This window comes from Gloeophyllum trabeum, assembly GCF_000344685.1.
Source record: "Gloeophyllum trabeum ATCC 11539 unplaced genomic scaffold GLOTRscaffold_00001, whole genome shotgun sequence".
Lineage (NCBI taxonomy): Eukaryota > Fungi > Basidiomycota > Agaricomycetes > Gloeophyllales > Gloeophyllaceae > Gloeophyllum > Gloeophyllum trabeum.
In genome coordinates this window covers 2,065,569-2,084,609 of record NW_006920410.1, presented here as the reverse complement: position 1 = coordinate 2,084,609, position 19,041 = coordinate 2,065,569, and the positions used below count along the sequence as shown (strand labels likewise).

The window sequence follows — 19,041 nt, the reverse complement described above, 5'->3', positions numbered from 1 at the left end:
GGCTCTACTCTGCCGTCTGCATCAGCTCGAACACACACCGCCATGTCTGACCCGCGTTTCTCTCGACTGAAAAGTGACCCGCGTTTCCGTAGACTGAAGAGGAAAGATGCAAAGGTTGTCGTCGATGACCGTTTCAAGTCCATCTTCGACCAGAGCAAGAAAAAGGACAAGAAGCGCGGTGCAGGTACGTCCGTCCAGCTATCCTCACATGAGCACAGGACTAATAGCGATATCTTAGGTCGCTCGGTCGACAAATACGGACGACCAGTCTCTGACAATCAAGAGCACGACAACCTACGGCAGTTCTATCGCCTAGAGAATGAGGAAGAGCCTGCTGGACCGGACTATGCACGCGGAGAGGTCCTGCTGCAGTCCTCGGACGAAGAAGACAATGCCCAGGACCAAGAAGAGGGTGAGAGTGAAGACGATGGCATTGTTATCTTGGGTACGGATAAGCGGAAGCCCCAAGAGGATGAGGATGCGGAAATCAATCTGGACGAAAACGATTTCGCCGACCTTGAGGCACAGGCCGCAGAATATTCCAAGGCGCATCCAGACGAGTCACAGGATACGGATGTTATGCCAACCCGCCGCATAGCGGTTGTTAATCTCGATTGGGATCATGTACGTGCTATCCACCTCTACAAGGTCTTTTCGTCCCTCGTATCCCCCACACCGTCTGTCGCGGACAACGGGAAATCTGCGAAGAACGTCGTACGGGGGAAGATCCTGAGTGTTCGCGTGTACCCGAGCCAATTTGGCAAGGAAAGAATGGCGAAAGAGGAGAAAGAAGGCCCACCTGCTGAGCTCTTCAAGAAGAAGGCCGCCAATTCTGATGATGAACTCACCGCAAACGACATCATAGAAATTGGGGACGCACAAGATTACGACGAAGACGCCCTCAGGAAATACCAGCTCGAACGGCTGAGGTATGTTTCACAAGTACCATCTCTTGTCGGTGCTAAATCGAGTCAAGTGCAGATACTATTATGCTATCGTGGAATGTGACAGTGTCCAGACAGCGACACATGTATATAATGAACTACAAGGAACTGAGCTTGAGTACTCTGCGAACGTCTTCGATCTCAGCTATGTTCCCGACGACATGAGTTTCGAAGAAGAGTGCCGGCGAGTAACGCATGCAGCCTCGGCGGCGGCATTGACTTACAGAGTTTCTAGCGATGAAGCTAACGACGACGCGAATGTGGCATACAAGGCCCTGGATTTCGTGACCGACGTATGTAGATTGTCTACGCATTGTACATATATTGATCGTCGTCTTGTTAGGCCCTGAGACACTCCCGCGTCAAACTTACTTGGGATGAGGATGACCCCGAACGTGTCCGCGTGACAAGGCGCGCGCTATCCAAGAAAGAGATTGAGGAAGCTGATTTCAAGGCATATATTGCTTCATCCTCGGAATCCGAGGAGGACCCAAGTCATCGGGAAGAAGCTGCGAAGAAGGGGGCAAGTCGGGATAAATTGCGCGCCCTCTTGCTAGGAGGCACCGATGAACTCCCGGAGGGGTGGGGCACCCAGGACAACAACAAAGCCGATGTGGACATGGAGATCACCTTTACCCCCGGCCTGAGTGAATCGAAAGACCAGCAAGGGGATGAGACGACCCTAGAGAAGTATCAACGGAAGATGAAGGAGAAGCGCAAGAAGAGGAAGGAGGAACTAAAGACGAAGGCAGCTGTAAAGGAGGAGCCGACTAGAGCCGACGACTTCTTCGGGTCAGACAGTGAAGGCGCAAGTGCGGTGGAAGGTGACGTCTCCAGTGAGCGGAAGGGGAAGTCAAAGGGCTCTATCTCCCGTCATGTCTCCACTGCTGAAGAGCTAAGTCTTCTCGCGGCCGCGGATAACCCTGAGGCGGCGCCTCGCCACTTTGATATGAAGGCAGTGGTAAAGTCGGAGAAGGCCAGAGGGAAGAAGAGGCGCAGCAAGAAGAACCCCTTGGATGAAGGCGAAAATGAGACTCAAGAGGACTTCAAGATCGATGTTCAGGACGAACGGTTTGCCGCCTTACATGAAGACTACAACTTTGCGATCGATCCTAGCAACCCCCGGTGCGTCTCTTCCTTCCCTTTCACTAATCATGTCACTAAACCACCTCTGTCTGTAGCTTCAAGAAAACAAAGAGCATGTCGGCGCTACTTGAGGAGCGCTCTAAACGCAAGAAGGCGACGCCGCACCATTCGGATTCTGCTGCACCTAGGACCGGCGCAATAAGCAGCGACCGAACTCTGGAGAGTTTAGTTCAGAGCGTCAAGCGGAAGAGCGTGGCTACGGAGGGCCCTTCGAATGGGAAGCGGAGGAAAGCTTAGAACCATCAAGTTTCTCCAACCCAAAAGTACAGCACTCATCTGCTAGTTAACTTACACATACCGGCGCTACATAGATTCTTCGGACGAGTTTGCCGTGTATTATCAGTGGTACGCTATAGTACAATGCTCAAGCACACACACACATATATATATATAATATGCATCTATCGTCCGGATAAGTGACAGATTACTAACTCGGCACGAGCACACGGTCCTCCCGCTCTTCCTGTCTCTCCCGTGGCACGGCTTCTGGTTCTAGTGGTGTTGTTAGAGTACACGCGTGACTTAACAAAATGTGAAGTACCTTCTGAGACGACAGGCGCCGTTGTGGGTGGTGCGGGAAGGTCCACTTTCCGAGGCTCCGCTTCCTGGACCTGAAATCGGGCAGACCGGATGTGAATGCATGAGCAAGAAAGTGAACCGAGTCACGCACGCTCTCTGCTTGGAGGGCCTTGAGTTCCTCTTCCACAGCTTCCTCTTCCTCACGGCTCAGACTCTTGGACAGCATCTCGTCAATTTCCTGTAGCAGTGCATCGTCAGCTCTCCGAATGGCACGCCTAAGGGACAAAGCACGCACCCGTTGATATTCCCTGGCTTCTGCAGTCTCCTCCAGTAGTTTCTCCACGCTCTCCACGTTCATCTCCTTGTGTATCTCCTTCAGCACCTCATTCCCTTGCTTCAAGCCATGGAGTACGGAGACTTCGATCAGCGAGAACTCAATGGTCGAGACCTGAAACGTCCCATGTTAGCCTCGTTCGCGCACATACACAAGCCAGCCACCTACCAGCTGTTCCAAACTCGCGAGCTGTCCATCCGTCTTCAGCAGTAAGCTCTCCTGGTACTTCCTTCTCCGGAGTGCTATGAGGGCTCGCTGCTTGTCGCCAGCAGCCAGATGTTGTCGAGCGATCTCCTTCTCTCTATCTAGGACATGCTGTAACTGCAGACGGTATGGTATGTCTCCCAACTTGCTCCTGGGAACGCAACGGACGCACCTTCCGCTGATACTGCTTCAGCTTATCTCGCTGGAGTTTGAGGCTGTAAGTTGGCAGCAGAACTGGATCGGTATGTGTTACCTCTGAATAAGAGGACAGGGAGGCGTACGGACTCTAGTATAGCGCGATCCTGCGCGGTTACTTTGGGCGTTGACTGAGATGCGCCCATAGCGTACTATGCCGAGGACGTGTGTATTGTAGTTTGCGCCCGTGTCATACAGAGTTCCTTCTGTCGTAGTGTCAGTGTAATGGCCCCAGCATAGCCAGGAACAGCGCGGAAAGCTAGGCTGGAAAGGCAGCAGTTGACGATACTGGACGCCACTTTGGCGGCCTCGCGGTTCGAGCGCCCTTGATTAGGCTCTCTGGGCTGCCGTCGACGATGTTGCAGGGCTACATCTAAAAGGGACGCGAGTTCTACCCCCTCGGCCGACTGTCTTTTGCCAAAGAGCTCGGGGCCACAATAATGTCGCGACGGTGGCTGTTTTGGAGCGCCCTCGCTCACATCGGACGGTATGCGCTTCGCGATACTAAAGTGCCCTAAACTGCTAACTGCGAGCCAGGCTTTCTACGGTTTTGCAGATTCTGCTATTCCTCCCGCTAACGCTCTCAACGCTTTCGACGCCTGCCTTTCTCCTGCTTTCTTTCCTGCTTTTCCTGCACTCGCTCATCCACGGCACCCTCCTGCTGCTATGGGGCTCCCCTGCGCTCTCCATCCTTCAAGTGCCCATGCACCCGTTTCTCCTGCTAGTCTGCTTCAATGTGTTCTCGCAGTCCCCTAGCCCATGGCTGACGACCGCCGCGTCGTGGTGGGGAAACTTCCTCAAGTTTTCAAGCCCGGGGTTCATCATCCTCGAAGGCCTCAGTAGCCTGCTGGTCGTTCAGAAGCTGGGTCAAGAAGGGAAGGAGCTCGTCGGCCAGGGAGAGGGCTACCAGTTTGGTTTACTTATTGCAGCCGCAGCAGCTTATGTGACCTCGGCCTGGTGGATAGTCGTGGTACGTGCATCGCTGTTATATGCCTCTGCTTTCCGTTCATAGAACTCGTCCTTAGGCGTACCCATCCGCCGCATCCTCCCCCCTGTCGTCTACTCTCCTCGGCGTAGCTCTGACAGCATTCCTTTTCCTCACCTTCATCGGGTTCGGTCTCCGCCGTACGAACATCATCGAGTCCTCGGGGCTCGCCCTGTTCCTGGCGTACAACGTCTGGCTATGCGGCTTTGACCAGCAGTCATTCACCGACCCCGCGTCCTCCTAGTGCGTCCTAGCAATACATATCCCTCCACTCGGCGCGTGCTAACCACTCGCCTGTCAGCGCACCCCTGATAGAGAACATCCTCCCCCACCTGCAGACGCTCGTCAACTTCATCACGAACACGCTCCCGAAGCCCGTCCTCGTCGCGTTAATATACCGCCTCTCGATCCTCCACCTCGCGTCTCGCATACTCCCCACGATCGGTGCGGACGCATGGGAATCGGAATACGGCGTCGACGATGGCTGGGAAGGGCGGCCTGTGAGTCGTACTGCGTCTGCGTGGTGCAGGCCCTGTAACTCATGCAATGACAGACCTCAAAACTGACACGGTTACTACTAACCTACCGGCAGGCGATCTTTGTCACAGTCTATTCGAACCTCTTATGTGTGTATACCTTCCCCTTGTTTCGTTTATTCACAGCTAACGGTACTGTTCCCTCAGTACTAGACCCTTCTTCACAGATCTGGTGGCGCTGGATGAACATCTTCTTCACGCTCGTGATCTGGTCCGTCGAGCTCTTCGTGAGCGCCGAAGACGACCCGATCACAAAAGAGTGGAAAGTCGAGTAGTCGAGCCCGAGCCGTCTGAGCCCTTTCATGCTATTGGTCCCTTCTATATTATCAACCACCGGAGACATACCCATGTCTATCACGCATATCAGACACGGACAGGAGCCGCATATCGCACATAGTTGTATATTCACTTCCATTCAGTAATTCTCTCTCTCGGACGAATGCTATGACTTTGAATAACAGTTGCTGCAGCAGCGATGAAGCATTCGTCTGGTGCATCCTCAGAGGAGACATTCAGTCCTTTTACTGCCTTACACCTAGGTGACATGACAGGACACCCGTTTACAAGCTCGTCAAACCCAGGACGGACTCGAAGACGTGCAGGGCGAGCTGCGGCTGGTCCTCGGGAATCATGTCTGTAAAGCGCACAAATCAGCGTTGACATCGCCGGGCCACCAAAATCACCACTCACGGCCGGCGTTGTTCACCTCGATATACGTCAAGTTCCTGCGGCAATCTCATGAGTCCCAACATCCAGTCTCCGAACCGTGTGCTACTCACCTCTCGGAGTGGTATACCCCCTTCTGCGTGTTACCCAGCAAGAGCGGGGTGGTCGGCGGCGCCTGGAACCCCTGTGCGCCGTTCCAGGTCAGGTTCTGGATCGTGATCCTGTCGCCGAGGCTGAACAGGATCGCGTCGTCGAGCCCGTGCCAGAGGGTGATCCCCCGCGGGAGGGTGGACAGCAGGTGCGGGAAGAGGGCCTCGGTGTAGGCCGAGTTGTCGTTCTAAGGGGGACGGTTTTGGGTTAGGGATTCGCGAGGGAAGTATGCGCAGTACGTACGCCGTTGACGAACACGTCCTGCGTGCCCGTTGTGAGATGTATGTGCCGGGAGGAGAGGATGGACATACCACGTTCGAGCACTCGCTCCACTGGCCAAAGCCAGGGACATGCAGCAGCGTCTGCACATCAGAGCGCTGTGCACAACCACCACATCAGCAACCGGCGCCTACTTCCCCACTCTTGGGATGGACTCACCGAGAAGTAGTCCTCGATGGGATCGCTCGGCGTCGGGCACTTGTCCGTGACGCGGTAGATATCGAAGCAGCTGTTCGCATTCTCCGCTGCGTCTCGTCAGCCTCGAACGGAAGCGTCGACCGGCGAACGGCGCACCTGCGCTGTAGAACTGGTCGAACAGGTCGCAGCTCCGCGAGACGGTGTCCTTGTTCCCGTTCGGGAGGTCGATCTTGCCCTTGGGCGGGTACGTCAGCTGGTCGATGATCTTCTGGTAGCTGAATGACCACATTCAGACCCTCGGCACGCATTCCCCCGCGGTCAAGCACTCACCCGCAGGACACGGCCTTGCTCTGGAAAGACTTGACCTGTGCGTCGGAGAAGCCGAGCGTGCTCTGCTTGGCAGCGGAGAAATTCGCCACAGGGACTTGCTCCGAGGTAATGCTGCCATTGTCCTTAGTCAGCTCCATCGCCGAGAACATACAAGCCCAGGGCAAGTACGAACAAGCTGCTGTAAACACCATCATTGATGAGCAGTCCCTGGAGGGAGAGCGGCAGCGCCGCCTTCTCGGCGGAGCTCGCATCGACGATGCGCGTGGCGATGTACGGGATGTAGAAGCCCGCGTAGCTCTCGCCGGTGATGAACAGCTTCTTGGACTTGAGCTCGGGGAAGACGGAGAAGAATTGTTGGCTGCGCGATGAGACGAGATTCAGGTTTGGGGGGTCAGCGAGGATAGTGGGGCTCACAGGAAGCCGTAGAACTGGTCGGCCAGTTCGTTCTCGTTGTGGATGTTCGGCGTGCCCTTGGTGAATCCGGTTCCGACGGGCTTGTGGCTACAGGTCAGACGGTGGTTGCGTGACTTTATTATAAGATATCACCTGCTCGATCCAGACGACGTCGGAGACGGTCGTCCACGCGTATGGGTTCTGCACGGGCGCAGAAGTGCCGGGCTGGAAGGAGACAGGGCCGTTCTCCTGTACTCGGCAGACAGACCGCATCAGCATTTGAATTGCGGTGCACAAGTCACGAGGGAATACTGACCTCGAGGAAACCCTCGAGCGAGCTGCACCCGGGACCTCCGTTGAGCCAGATGGTCAAGAACTCGGACTCGCTGGGCTGGGACGAGGGCCAGTACCAGAAGAACAGCTCCTACATTCAAGAGTTCGACTCGACTTTCTCCTTTGCAAGAATCGAATGCACCCACCCTAGACTCATTAGAGTTGTTGGAAATGGGAAGGCGCCCCGCCCAGGAGTCCTGGAGCTCAAAGGTGACGAGCGGCAGCGCGGACGAGTTGACGTGGAACGCGTCCGCCTTCGGGTTGGCGAACTTGGGGGTGTAGAACTTGGCGGGGTCGGCGCGCCTGTGCGGGGCGGGTGCGTCGTCGGTGAGCAGGAACTTGGTCCCGCGGAGGCGCTCGATGCGGGGGTCGAGGGCGAGGACGGCGGGGAGGAGGGCGAGCAGGGGGAGGAGGCGCATCGCGGATGGGACGCTGGGGCTGGCCGGGTGTGCAGGCCGCGGACTTATCAGTACTCGGGGTCGCTAGGAGGGCCGGGGGAGATGGCGTCAGGTCGCGATGTGGCGATCGAGACCGGGACGGCTAACCATCACCCTCGGAAGCGCAGGGACCATATGCTGTGCTGGGCGAGTGGGCGGGCGCATGTGGCTGCCCACAAGGCTGGTTTCCCATTGGGCCTGCGTTCGCTTCTGTGCGCACGATCCCTCGGAGGCTACCATCATTTCGTTCACAGAAGCTGCCCAAATATGGAAAGCGTTGTAGTTCGTATGCGCAAGTCCCCGTACATGCAAGCCTAGGCATTCGCCTTCCATTCTGCATCTTCCTCTTTCTCCCCGTCGTAGTACTCCCTCTTCCAGATCTGCGCCTCCTTCTTCACCTGCTCCAGCGCCCACTCACACGCCTCGAATGCCTCCTTGCGGTGCGGCGCCGACACGGCGATGACAATCGAAGGCTGGCCCACGGGGACTGTCCCGAGCCGGTGGTGGATAGCCATCCGAGTGAATCCCCCCCCGCGCACGTCTTGTAGATGCAGATGGAAGCTGGTGCGGTTGAGAATGCTCGACATGGTCTTGATGGCCAGCTTGGAGTACGCCTGGTATTCCAGCTTCGTCACGATCTTGCCTGTGCATCATAGTCCAGTATCCCCGTCCGTAGATTGGTAGCTGTATGCGTATGCACCTTGGAAAGTATTCCTCGTCGTGCCGATGAAGACGGCGGTGGCACCCGCGCCGTCGTCTGCGACCGAGTCGATGATGGCCTGGGTGTCGAGCGGGCAGTGGGTGAGGACGGCGACGCCGTGGTCTGTTTCGTGGCGGGCATCGACCGAGGCAGACGAGGGGATTGGCAGGGACATGGCAGACCCTGACGAAGCGTTCGAGTCTGACTTTATACGCGACTGATAAGATAAGATCCGCCTTGTGCTGTCGCCCGTGCTTCGCCGCGTCCAGCGCGCCCATGGCTCTCCGCACGCGCCCCCTCCTCCGCCGCCGCCCGCCCCTTATCCGGCGTCGCTCCCTCAGCACCCTCCCGCCCTTCGTCGACGTCCACCCCGAAGTCCAGCATGCCCTGCACACCAACACGCCCGTCGTCGCCCTCGAGTCCACCATCATCACCCACGGCATGCCGCCCCCCACCAACCTCGCCACCGCCCTCTCCGTCGAGTCCATCGTCCGCGCCCACGGCGCCGTCCCCGCCACCATCGCCGTCGTCCAGGGGCGCGTCAAGGTCGGCATGGACAAGCCCCTGATTGAGAGGCTCGTGGAGACGAGCAAGCAGGGCGGCGTGGTCAAGGTGAGCAGGAGGGACGTGGGGCCGGTTATCGCGCTGGGAAAGGATGGCGGGACGACGTGCAGCGCGACGTTGATATTCGCTGCGTTGGCCGGGATCAAGGTGCGTTGTGTTCCGCTGCGTCTTTGGCTTGCGCTGACGCCGATGGATATCTCAGGTGTTCGCAACTGGCGGGTAAGACATGACCAATTATCCCGCATAACTGCATAAGACTCCCATTCTCCCCAGCCTGGGCGGCGTCCACCGCGGCGGAGAAAACTGTACGTCCCTCCCACTCACTCCCATTTCCCTTCACCCAAACAGCCCCCACAGCCCTCGACATCTCTGCCGACCTCCACGAGCTCACGCGCTGCCCCGTCGGCCTCGTCTCCGCCGGCGTCAAGTCCATCCTCGACATCGGCCGCACCCTCGAGTACCTCGTGAGTCCCCTCCGTGCCCTGCCCGCCCGCCCGCACTGAACGTTTGGGCAGGAAACACTGGGCGTCCCTGTCCTGACGTACGGCGAGACGGATGACTTTCCGGCGTTTTACAGCCCCGCGAGTGGCTTCAAGGTACGCTCGCACCCCCCGTGTTGCGCCTCACACCACCCTGACTCATCCTCGCAGAGCCCATACGCCGTCAACGACCCCACCTGCGCAGCGCGCATCCTCCGTACGCCCCCTCTCCTCTCCCTCCTACTAACCGCCCACCCCCAACCCACCCAGACACCCAATCCCTCCTGGACATGCCCACCGGCGCCCTCTTCGCCGCGCCCATCCCCGCCGCGCACCACGCCGCCGCCGCGCAGATCCAGGCCGCCGTTGAGCAGGCCGTCAGGGAGAGCGAAGAGAACGGCGTGAGCCGCCGCGGGAAGGAGGTCACGCCGTGGCTGCTGAAGCGCGTCGGCGAGCTCACCGGCGGGGGGAGCTTGAAATCGAGTGAGTGGTTGTCTCTTGTGTGTGATGCGATGGGGCTGATGTGAATGTGTAGATGTGGCGCTGATTGAGAATACTGCAAAGATCGGTCCGTGTCCTAGGGACGGAGTGGATTGTTCCCTGCTGAGCTTACTACGAATATAGGCGCCCAAATCGCGGTTGCGTACGCCAACCTGCTCAAGGACCAAAAGGAAAAGATCGGAAGTACCGGAGCTAGTGTAAGATAACCATACGCAAGTTCATGTACCGCAAATATCCAATGAAATATACCGTGTGTCCCAGGCCTCCCAGCCCTCCATTCCGTCCTCTTCACCGCCATCCCGGCCACCCGCAACTCCCCCCTCCCCCCCATCCCAACCGCGCGCCCACGCGCCCCTCGTCGTCCTCGGCGCCTCCGCCGTCGACATCACCGCGCGCCCGCACCCCACGACCGCCGACCTCCAGGCGCACTCCACCGCCCCGGGCAGCGTCGCGCTCTCCCTCGGCGGCGTCGCGCGCAACGTCGCCGAGGCCGCCTTCCGCCTCCTCGCCTCGTCCTCCGCGGTCGCGCTGGTGTCCCCGCTCGGCCGCGACGCCTTCGGCCGCCTGCTCGTGGGCGAGCAGCGCCGCGCGGGGATGCGCGTCGACGGGCTCGTCGAGGCGCACGCCGCGGAGCGGCGCACGGCGGTGTGTAATATGGTGCTGGACCAGCGGGGCGGGCTCGTGGGCGGCGTGGCGGATATGGATGTTGTGAGCGCGATGAAAGCGCAGGACGCGGTTGCGGCGCTGGAGCGGTTCAGGCCGCGCGTGGTTGGGTTGGATGCGAATCTGAATGCGGAGACGATTACTGCGGTGGTGAGGTGGTGTAGGGAGCGGAGAGTCAAGAGTGAGCGTTTTCGTTGTCGGGATATTTGTATGCATTGTTGACCGCTGCTCCCTAGCTTTCTTGTGAGCACATCTGCGTCTTTCACGCCGCTTTCGGCATAGTTTCTGACATCTCCCGCAGCGAGCCAACTTCAATCACGAAATCCACCTCCATCCTCCCAGCCATCGCGTCCTCGCTCTCCTCCTCGCCCTCGACGTCTCCCGAATCCCCCGTGACCTTCGCCTCCCCGAACATCCTCGAGCTCAAGCACCTCTACCACGCCGCCCGCTCAGAACCGTTCGAGCTCACCGCCCACCCTGCCTGGTGGCAGACCATCGACGCCTTCTCGCTCTCCTCCGAGTTCCGCACCGACCTCGAGCACCTCTCCCGGCGCGACATCCCGCATGCGCAGCAGACGCTCGGGTTCCTAGTCGACGAGGGCGTCGCGCAGATGGCAGTCAACCTCCTCCCGTTCTTCCAGCACCTCGTCGTCAAGTGCGGCGAGCGCGGGGTGGTCGTTGTGATGCGCGCGAACGCCGCTACCTCAAAGTGGGTCGCTGAGCGTAGCAACATCCACGCGCGGTGCGTCGTCGCACACGGCAAGACGGGCGCAGGGGAGATAGTGGTGCTCAAGCACTTCCCTGCCGCCGCTGTAGACCCGGCGACGATAGTCAATGTGACCGGGGCGGGTGACACCCTTGTTGGGAGTATACTCTCGAGCCTGGTGCGGAACCCCTCTGCATTCGAGCATCCAGAGACGATGGATCAGGCTATCGCCCTAGCCCAACGGTGTGCTGTGATGACGCTGCAGAGCCCTCACGCCGTCTCACCCTTGCTTTCCGAGTTGACATAGTTTATACATCAAATCAACTGGAATAATATACACATGGCTAGCTTGCTATCGACTGTTTACCAAATGTGACGTCTATGTCGCCGGTCAAAAAATTCTCAATAGGCACGTTCGTCTTCGCGCGCTTGGCAGCCTCTCTGACGGCTGCCTGCGCTTTCTTCTCGTATCGTCTCTGCGGGCGAAGACGTGAGTATCCACTTTTGCGTAGAGGGTTGATTCTGCGCTACCGTACCTGTGCGCCGTGTTTCAACCGCGTAATGATGTTGGCGGCTTCGCCCTTCGTCAGCTTCGCTATCCTCTGGTCGTACTCCTCGACTTTGCTGCCGTCACCAAAGTCTTGCAGAGAGGTGATCTTGCGGGAACCCCAACGTTTCCGGATGAACTCCTTTTGGGTATCTGTCGCCGGATGCCGCCGCCAGGCAGCTGAACGCAGTAGGCTGTCGGGATATTTGATGAGTTCTATGTCAGACGGTTGGAAACAGGAGCTTACCCCACAGCTTGTGGCCCTCGCAGGACCTTCTTCTGAGCATAAGTATCGCAGCCTCGTACGGCCTCCTCGAGAGTGTGAGCCTTCAGTATCTCTCGACTCCGTGCATATGGAGGCAGGCGCATAGAAGCGGCCGTCTGTCTATCTAACAGGATAGAATTGTAGTGGGCCTTCCAATACTCCTCTTCTCCTGGCGGACGCGCTGGTCAGGCTCGGCTCATGTCGCTGGAATATATACGACAAACCTTCCGCGCCCTTGACTTTCTCTAATCGAATCTGGCCCCTCCCGAGACATTCCAGAACATAGATGTCATCACCGCATCCTACCCAAGAGAGCGGACTAAGCGCCGCGATATGCGGTGCGCCCGAGGCCTGATCAGCGAGCTCAAACGGGTCTTCATAGTCAATGTATGTGACAGAGGTCGGGTCTGGAATATCGTCTGGGCTGTCCGCCTTGAGGCCCTGAGTGCCATCTGCTGTTGGCGCGGCCCGCTCCTGCAATGAATCAACTGTTTCACCTGCATGGGATGGTCGGGGCCCTTTCTACGACTTCGGAGGTACTGTAGACTCACCATCGATCACTTCAGAAGGATCCAAACCAAACAGTGTAGGGACGCAGACTATTCCGGCTACACGATTCCGACTATCCACGAAATCGATAATAAGACAGTCCTCCTTGCCAGTTCCCGGCGACAATCTCATGCCGCGTCCAATCTGGGAGGAGTCAGTCAAGGTCGTACCTCTCACGCACGGTGCTGTGTCACACACCATCTGAGCAAACAAGTTACGCGAACGAGTCGGCCTAGCCAGGACGACGCAATCGATGTTCGGAATATCTGCTCCTTCCGTGAGGATACCTACTTTCTGTGAGACGGGAGGTTACACTAGAAGTGGGTGTCACGCATACCACAGTTAACCAGAACCGGGAACGTTCCCTCGCGAAATTCGGTGATCAGTTTTGTTCGTTCTGCTACGGGTGTTCCAGCATACAAGTAGCGCGCATCCACTCCTGCTTCACGGAATGTCTTAGTTAAATGAGCAACATGAGCAAGATTGACGCAAAAGACAAGGGTGGACTTTCGCGTCGCTAGGTCAATGATGTCAAGCGGAGAAATCGACGGAGGACTGGTCAGGCATACAAGCTCTGTCTAACCAACTTTGCACCACCAGTTTGTTGACGGTGTCTGTATTTATTACTTGAGCGAGACTTCTCGTGACGAAGTCGCCTGAACGGGAGCTGATGCTGACGTTGTTTAAATTCATGTTGGCATGGACCGAAGTAAAGCGAACATTACAGAGCCTGATCAGGATTCAAGTTAATACACACCTATCCTTGGCTTCTGCAGTCAGGGAATGGACTCACCATTGTTCTTTCATCATCTCCAGAAAACTGCGATGGTACACTATGCGTTCAAATACCGAACCAAGAGCTAGGCCGTCATGCCGACTGAAGGTTGCCGAGAAGCCTATGATGGGTATGGTGTGAGGATGTACTTGCGACTTTATCACTCCATCTGGGCTTTTTATGGCGGGAGCAAAATGGGACAAAATATTTCGATATCTGCGACAGACAATCCAGTTGGGGCGCCGTCTATTGCGGATGATGTACTTACGATGGGGATGCTGCGTGATGGGCTTCGTCCACTACAATAGCTTTCAATCTTGCAGGATCGAACTTTCCGAGGCGGTCACCTCGGAGGAGCGTCTGGTAAGTAGCCACGGTCCTTGATGTACCCAACTTGTCAGCCGGAGGGTCGGAACTCATGGGTAATAGCACTGACACGTCTGCGCGACCTGATGCTCGGTGCTTTTGTCCCTGCTCAATATCGACCTCCCAGTCGGGACGCAACTTGCGGGCTTGTTCCGCCGCTTGATATGCCAGTTCTCTGCCATTTACAATGACGAGCGAACGGGTTGCCTCAGGGCTAGACACCGGGACGGGGATTCTCGAGAGTAAAGATACAAAGACTGTAGTTTTCCCCGAACCCGTTGGAAGTGAGACACCAACTCTGGAGAGACCGGAGTGTAATGCATGCATGCATGCATCCAGACAAGCCTCCTGGTACGGTCTCAAGAGTACGTTTGACTCTGACGCCCGGGTTCCACAGTTACGACGCGTCCTTAAAAGACGAAGGATGGCGAGCGTCCGTTGGCGGTCGAAACATATTGGCATGAACAACGAGCGCAGTGTAGAAATTCAACTTTCACCGCAAGTGCTAAGTACATCTGTGCCACAACGATAGCCACAGTAACGTTGACACACAGCGTCACGGTGACACTGTTCGAATACTCTTCAATTTCAAGGGTTTATGGCCCCCACAAATATCGATGAGCCTTGCACTCTCATGATGCCGACGACAGTCTCGTTTGGGTTCTGTATGTTTTCTGCATTCCGTATGTACTAGCCCTACAGTGGGCCTGAACCCCACGACAAAGCGCAGAGACGATAAAAAGGATATAATCTGAGTGTCTATGCGCAAGATCGTAAAATATAGCGTAAAAAGAGAAACCCAGCCAGCGCTCCGCTCTATCTCCCAACCAAGTCCTTTTAACCAGATCCTGCATGATACTGTGAGTTTCCAGTTCAAATGCGTTCCCAACACATGATATCACTTACCACCGGAGTAGACCTTGCCGAACATGACCTCCTGGAGCTTGTCGTACAAGGAGAGCACACCAGCACCAGCAACACCCCGAAGAATGTTGGCGCCAGCACCCTTGAACAGGGACTTGGCACCCTCCTTGGCGATGATTTGCGAGCCAGCGTCGAACATAGACTTGTAGTGAACACCACCACCAGACGTCATCATCATGCGACGACTAATCGACGCATCAGCAACGATGAATGACACAGATCACAGACCAAACGCACCGAATAGTGTCCAGAGGGTAGGAAGCAAGACCAGCACCAATAGTAACACCCCAGCCGAGCAAGAAGGACGCGAAGAACGAGCCTTGGAGAGCACCAGTGAGAACAACAGGCTCTGGAGAGCAACGCCGAAATATTAGCATCCTGAACATGTGATATCCGGAAACTGTACGTACTGAGGGAGTCATAGACACCGAAGTAAAGACCACGGTAGACAATGATACCAACAACGGAGGGGACGAAACCACGGTACAGGCCGGCAATACCATCAGAAGCCAAGGTCTTCTTGTAAACATCAATCAAGCCGTTGAACTGACGAGCTCCTCCACCCTTGGCAGACTTCGCGTCGTTGGCGAGACGAGTACGCGCGTAGTCAAGAGAGTAGACGAAGAGAAGGGAAGCAGCACCAGCAGCACCACCAGACATCACATTGCCAGCGAACCACTTCCAGTAACCCTCAGACTTCTTGAAACCGAACAGGGACTTGAAGTAGTCCTCTGAAGACGGCAGTGTCTTGTGTGAGCTACTTCTCGGAAGCACGAGATGCATGACTTACTGAAGGCGAAGTTCAAGGCCTGCGTAGGGAAGTAACGAATGACGTTGGCAGTGTTACCACGCCATAATGAGACTAAACCCTCGTCCCTGTACGTCCGAGCGAAACAGTCCACGATACCCTTGTAAGGGGTAGCCAGACGACCCTGCTTGATCTAAATCACAAAGTATTAGGGCTTGGGCAATGAATATCACGCGATTACTGGTACCATCTCATCCTGGTTCTGAACCAGCAACTTGATACGCTCAATGGGGGCTGCTGATGTCTTGGCGACAGCCTGCAAAGGACAGTTGATGAGTGTTACATCCAAGAGCAAACTACCGGACCACGTACCGCAGACACACCACCCATCAAGAAGTCGACTGCAGGGGAGATACGCCAGCTCAGCACGCGACACGACAAAAACTATCAGCGCAGACAAAGCTAGGAAGCATACTCACTGGTGAACTCCTTGGCGCTTTTGGTTTTCTTTACGTCGGCCATGGCTGGGAGAGGCGAAGGCCTGGGTATGAAGAGTAGGGATTGAAGGTGGAAGGAAGTTGCAAGACCGCGAAGGAAAAATTCCGCCCAAAAAGACTGCCGGACAGTTTCTATCTCCGCTCCGCTCTGCGCCGAATGACAGCCCAAGTACAGCGCCCGGCCCGATGTGGGTGCGCTTAGTAAGCATTCCCAGGCATTCCCCCACGTTCTTACGGCAAGTTGCAGTCAACTATTCGTGCGATATTCCATCATTGCGTAACAAAAACCCCGCAATACGGGAAAATTAGGGAAGTGCTAGCGGTGTACGTTTGATTGGTCCAAGACGGCTCTTCCACTAACTACGGATTCGAAGTACAAGGTGAATAGCAAAGGAAGGAGCGCCCTGCGAAATATATTCTATGTGACAAGCAGAGGCGCGGCAGAAAGGCTGCTACGATGGCCAGCGGGGAGCGGACGGCCTTGCATAAGAATTACTGCGCACGGTATTATGATAGCTGCTACTATGTCGGCCAGGAGAGCCCGGGGGTTGGTAGTAATGGAAAGCAGGCATCTCCCCGTCCGAAGCTGCGGGAGGACGCTGCCGGGGTGGAGAAGGGGGTGCAGTAGAAACTGACGTGCTCGGTGATGGAACACCAGAACTGCTTGGTCTAATCAAGTGGGAAAGCAAGCGGTTGAGGCTGTAGCCATTCCCGCCGGTGTTATTAGGAGGCGAGGCAGAAGAAGATGACAATGCTGCACCGTTGACATGTCCATTCGTACCATTTGCACGGTAGCCTGGATCTGGTCGTGACTTCTTCCATACAGGTTCTGTGGGAGAAACACCATCTGGCTCGCTTGTCTTTCTCTTCCCTGGTCTTCGCGGAGGAGGGGGAGCTTCTTCATCTGAATCCAAAGTAAGGTCGATCACAGTTTGGCTCATGCTCAATGACTGAGAACGAGGTGGTATGCTGGCATATGATTGGGTCTGCACCAGGCCATTTGTCGAACTCCGTCCATCGGCAGAAGGTGAAAGTTCTCGTTTGACTCGGTCGTCATCTTCATCATCGGAGTCAAGCACTAAGATCTCAACATTGTCAGCTTTCGCCTTTCCCTTCTCCCCGGAGGCACCATTCGTCATGTCGGCACTGGTCTTGGTGGGTGTTCTTGCCATCGTGTCCCTCCGCACAGGCTTACGCGGTGTATCAGGCACGGTCATCGCTTGCTCAGGATGTGTGGCCTTCCACCCTGGAGAAGCATACTTGTTGTCTGAAGTGTGCCACTCCCCATCAGCTTCCACGATTACGTCCTCGACATCCTCGGATGTACGCTTCAGTATGTCATCGAAGTATCTAAGACAAAGCAACATGAGCTAAATGGCAATAACTAAACTGTAGGTCCCTCACCCATCCACTATAAGCTCCTCGACGTTCAGAACACGCTCGCAGACAGGACAGAGCCATGTCGTCGTTTGCTCCATCATCGAAAACCACGAGGTAGCGTCGAAGCATTGGTGGTGAACACAAGCTGCCGATCGTGTTGGAGTTCGTATCCGCATGTAGCTCAGCTAGGGCGTTCGTCATAAGGATGGGCGTACATAGCCTGGCCAATCAAAGGACATACTGGACACTTTAACGACATCTTCTGTGCACCTGCAACGATGTCATCGTCTTCAGAGGCAGTCTGCTTCACTAGAGGGCATGCATAAGTATCTTCCCAAGGAACACGCTCAAGACGCACGCACTCTGAGCCAAAACGTCTTCACGACTCTTGTATTTGCCTTTCTGGAGTCTATCTACCAGCTGCTCCACCGTGGTTGTCTCCACCAACATCACTACCAAGTAATATTTCTGATACATAGTCATAAACCAGCGCATTGATCATCTCTGACAAAATAAGACCAACCTTAGGCGGGACTCCTTGTTGGCTATTGACGTATACCATTTCAACGCGGTTCGACATTTGGGGTGTGATCCTAACCGCTTTCCCAAGATCCGCGGGAGGCGCCGTACCTGGTTTCTTCTTCAGACCCTTGAGGTTCGCAGTTAACTGTACATTATTAACGCGGACTTCGCAAGTCGGGGGAAATTCAATCGGACAAGGGCCAGTGTTTGCACGGTACGCAGTGAGGCCCGGAGAGTAAAAAGAAGACGACGTGCAAAATAGGCGAAGCTGGTACTTTGGACTGTAAAAGAGCAGAATTGGTTAGCTGCGAAGATATGCTCGGTTCCCATGACTTACTTCGTCGACTGTAGTTTCCTAATTTGATCCAGAGTTAGAGAGAAGCTGAGATTGCCTTGTCTTCGGTCCATGGACCCAGCAGACTCTGTAGAGAACTTATTAAGTCATGATCTACTTGATCTCGGACTTCTTACCCGGACATTCCACAACGCTGGAAACGGGTTCGTCTATCCTGAAGAACGGGGAATGCTTGAATCGAATAGCTGTGTTATCCGTGAGTGACCAAATACAGAAGCAAGCTTGACAACGCCTACTAGATTTTGCGGGCGTCGCAGCAGATGAGGTGGCTACAGAGGAAGGAAGAGGCCGACGAGGAGGTGCATATGGGTCATAACGAGGAAGACCACTAGATGTGGCACCGGGAGACTGGTGGTAGCCGTTTAATTTGGTCGAACTACCAGCACCGTACTGACTATGCGTCATGGAATGGGGGTGATACGCGGTGCCATCAGGTGTAAGCTTCGCTGGACTGTAGCTAGAAAAGAGACAGGGAGGTTAGAACCAGTACCGAGTTTGCCACAATACATGCTAGCGTGACGTGATTACAACCCAGAGACTTACACTCCAGAAGTCCGCACTTGGTGAAGGATGGCCTTCGCCTTCATCCATAGTGCCGTATTATTACTCTGCTTCCAACTATCCAACTGACGGACGATCCTGTCTATGAGCTCCTGCTTCTTGCCCGACTTGGATATGAGCGTTGAACAGTCATCGTTAAGTCCTGTGATGATTTGTTTCAATCGATCCACGGTATTTTGCTTGATATTATGCCGCAAGTTCTGTCCAGTCCACAAGCCACAGATGTCAGCTCCTGAATGCCGCAAAATTGAGATTGACATGTACGTCGAAGTCATTCCAAGGATCTTGGCTAGCCATGGATCAAACTGCAGAGCAACGGAACAGCCAGAATCACCGACTCGACCAACGGT

The 19,041-nt window shown here is 55.7% G+C and overlaps 9 protein-coding genes across 9 annotated transcripts; 3 read left to right on the top strand and 6 right to left on the bottom strand.

Moving 5' to 3' along the window:
- Positions 1–42: 42 nt before the first annotated feature.
- GLOTRDRAFT_102368 (uncharacterized protein) lies at positions 43–2,327 on the top strand (the record flags this gene model as incomplete). The annotated part of the gene is made up of 6 exons (XM_007862803.1): positions 43–184; positions 239–929; positions 982–1,128; positions 1,180–1,237; positions 1,288–2,069; positions 2,126–2,327. 6 exons carry the CDS (start codon positions 43–45, stop codon positions 2,325–2,327), a joined length of 2,022 nt encoding a protein of 673 aa, XP_007860994.1.
- Positions 2,328–2,517: 190 nt separating this feature from the next.
- On the bottom strand, positions 2,518–3,488 carry GLOTRDRAFT_124376 (uncharacterized protein; the record flags this gene model as incomplete). Its single annotated transcript, XM_007862802.1, has 7 exons — positions 2,518–2,582; positions 2,632–2,701; positions 2,761–2,847; positions 2,905–3,057; positions 3,112–3,264; positions 3,320–3,349; positions 3,429–3,488. The coding sequence occupies 7 exons, from the start codon at positions 3,486–3,488 to the stop codon at positions 2,518–2,520; spliced, it is 618 nt and encodes a 205-aa protein (XP_007860993.1).
- Positions 3,489–3,782: 294 nt separating this feature from the next.
- Positions 3,783–5,138, top strand: GLOTRDRAFT_90068 (uncharacterized protein; the record flags this gene model as incomplete). Its single annotated transcript, XM_007862801.1, has 6 exons — positions 3,783–3,829; positions 3,880–4,312; positions 4,368–4,570; positions 4,629–4,827; positions 4,881–4,953; positions 4,990–5,138. The coding sequence occupies 6 exons, from the start codon at positions 3,783–3,785 to the stop codon at positions 5,136–5,138; spliced, it is 1,104 nt and encodes a 367-aa protein (XP_007860992.1).
- A 500-nt stretch (positions 5,139–5,638) lies between these two features.
- GLOTRDRAFT_30246 (uncharacterized protein) lies at positions 5,639–7,571 on the bottom strand (the record flags this gene model as incomplete). The annotated part of the gene is made up of 11 exons (XM_007861993.1): positions 5,639–5,866; positions 5,923–5,940; positions 5,991–6,056; positions 6,118–6,203; positions 6,253–6,371; positions 6,427–6,537; positions 6,599–6,784; positions 6,841–6,920; positions 6,973–7,068; positions 7,136–7,243; positions 7,299–7,571. 11 exons carry the CDS (start codon positions 7,569–7,571, stop codon positions 5,639–5,641), a joined length of 1,371 nt encoding a protein of 456 aa, XP_007860184.1.
- Positions 7,572–7,811: 240 nt separating this feature from the next.
- On the bottom strand, positions 7,812–8,464 carry GLOTRDRAFT_135274 (MoaE-domain-containing protein; the record flags this gene model as incomplete). Its single annotated transcript, XM_007862800.1, has 2 exons — positions 7,812–8,232; positions 8,290–8,464. 2 exons carry the CDS (start codon positions 8,462–8,464, stop codon positions 7,904–7,906), a joined length of 504 nt encoding a protein of 167 aa, XP_007860991.1. The 3' UTR covers positions 7,812–7,903.
- A 101-nt stretch (positions 8,465–8,565) lies between these two features.
- On the top strand, positions 8,566–11,509 carry GLOTRDRAFT_68417 (uncharacterized protein; the record flags this gene model as incomplete). The annotated part of the gene is made up of 10 exons (XM_007862799.1): positions 8,566–9,000; positions 9,110–9,158; positions 9,211–9,317; positions 9,369–9,449; positions 9,504–9,549; positions 9,603–9,815; positions 9,868–9,900; positions 9,957–10,028; positions 10,051–10,677; positions 10,779–11,509. The coding sequence occupies 10 exons, from the start codon at positions 8,566–8,568 to the stop codon at positions 11,507–11,509; spliced, it is 2,394 nt and encodes a 797-aa protein (XP_007860990.1).
- A 220-nt stretch (positions 11,510–11,729) lies between these two features.
- GLOTRDRAFT_68414 (P-loop containing nucleoside triphosphate hydrolase protein) lies at positions 11,730–14,166 on the bottom strand (the record flags this gene model as incomplete). The annotated part of the gene is made up of 10 exons (XM_007862798.1): positions 11,730–11,943; positions 11,997–12,183; positions 12,239–12,511; positions 12,566–12,707; positions 12,762–12,850; positions 12,901–13,080; positions 13,133–13,293; positions 13,357–13,554; positions 13,607–13,717; positions 13,775–14,166. 10 exons carry the CDS (start codon positions 14,164–14,166, stop codon positions 11,730–11,732), a joined length of 1,947 nt encoding a protein of 648 aa, XP_007860989.1.
- A 139-nt stretch (positions 14,167–14,305) lies between these two features.
- Positions 14,306–15,948, bottom strand: GLOTRDRAFT_113205 (mitochondrial carrier). Its single transcript, XM_007862797.1, has 8 exons — positions 15,856–15,948; positions 15,749–15,777; positions 15,624–15,692; positions 15,419–15,569; positions 15,039–15,359; positions 14,866–14,977; positions 14,611–14,813; positions 14,306–14,552 (listed from the first exon to the last, which is right to left on the bottom strand). The coding sequence occupies exons 1-8, from the start codon at positions 15,896–15,898 to the stop codon at positions 14,542–14,544; spliced, it is 939 nt and encodes a 312-aa protein (XP_007860988.1). The 5' UTR covers positions 15,899–15,948; the 3' UTR covers positions 14,306–14,541.
- A 467-nt stretch (positions 15,949–16,415) lies between these two features.
- Positions 16,416–18,988, bottom strand: GLOTRDRAFT_68408 (uncharacterized protein; the record flags this gene model as incomplete). Its single annotated transcript, XM_007862796.1, has 11 exons — positions 16,416–16,572; positions 16,634–17,223; positions 17,278–17,438; positions 17,495–17,562; positions 17,616–17,721; positions 17,777–18,056; positions 18,113–18,197; positions 18,247–18,315; positions 18,367–18,587; positions 18,674–18,891; positions 18,956–18,988. 11 exons carry the CDS (start codon positions 18,986–18,988, stop codon positions 16,547–16,549), a joined length of 1,857 nt encoding a protein of 618 aa, XP_007860987.1. The 3' UTR covers positions 16,416–16,546.
- Positions 18,989–19,041: the final 53 nt, after the last annotated feature.

Bases quoted from the DNA above. Each gene is read 5' to 3' on its own strand.
- GLOTRDRAFT_113205 (XM_007862797.1), bottom strand. From the start codon at position 15,898: ATGGCCGACGTAAAGAAAACCAAAAGCGCCAAGGAGTTCACCA. The intron at 15,570-15,623 runs GTACCAGTAATC...TTTGTGATTTAG, and splicing joins TTCAGAACCAGGATGAGATG to ATCAAGCAGGGTCGTCTGGC. The intron at 14,814-14,865 runs GTGCGTTTGGTC...TGCGTCGATTAG, and splicing joins TACCCTCTGGACACTATTCG to TCGTCGCATGATGATGACGT.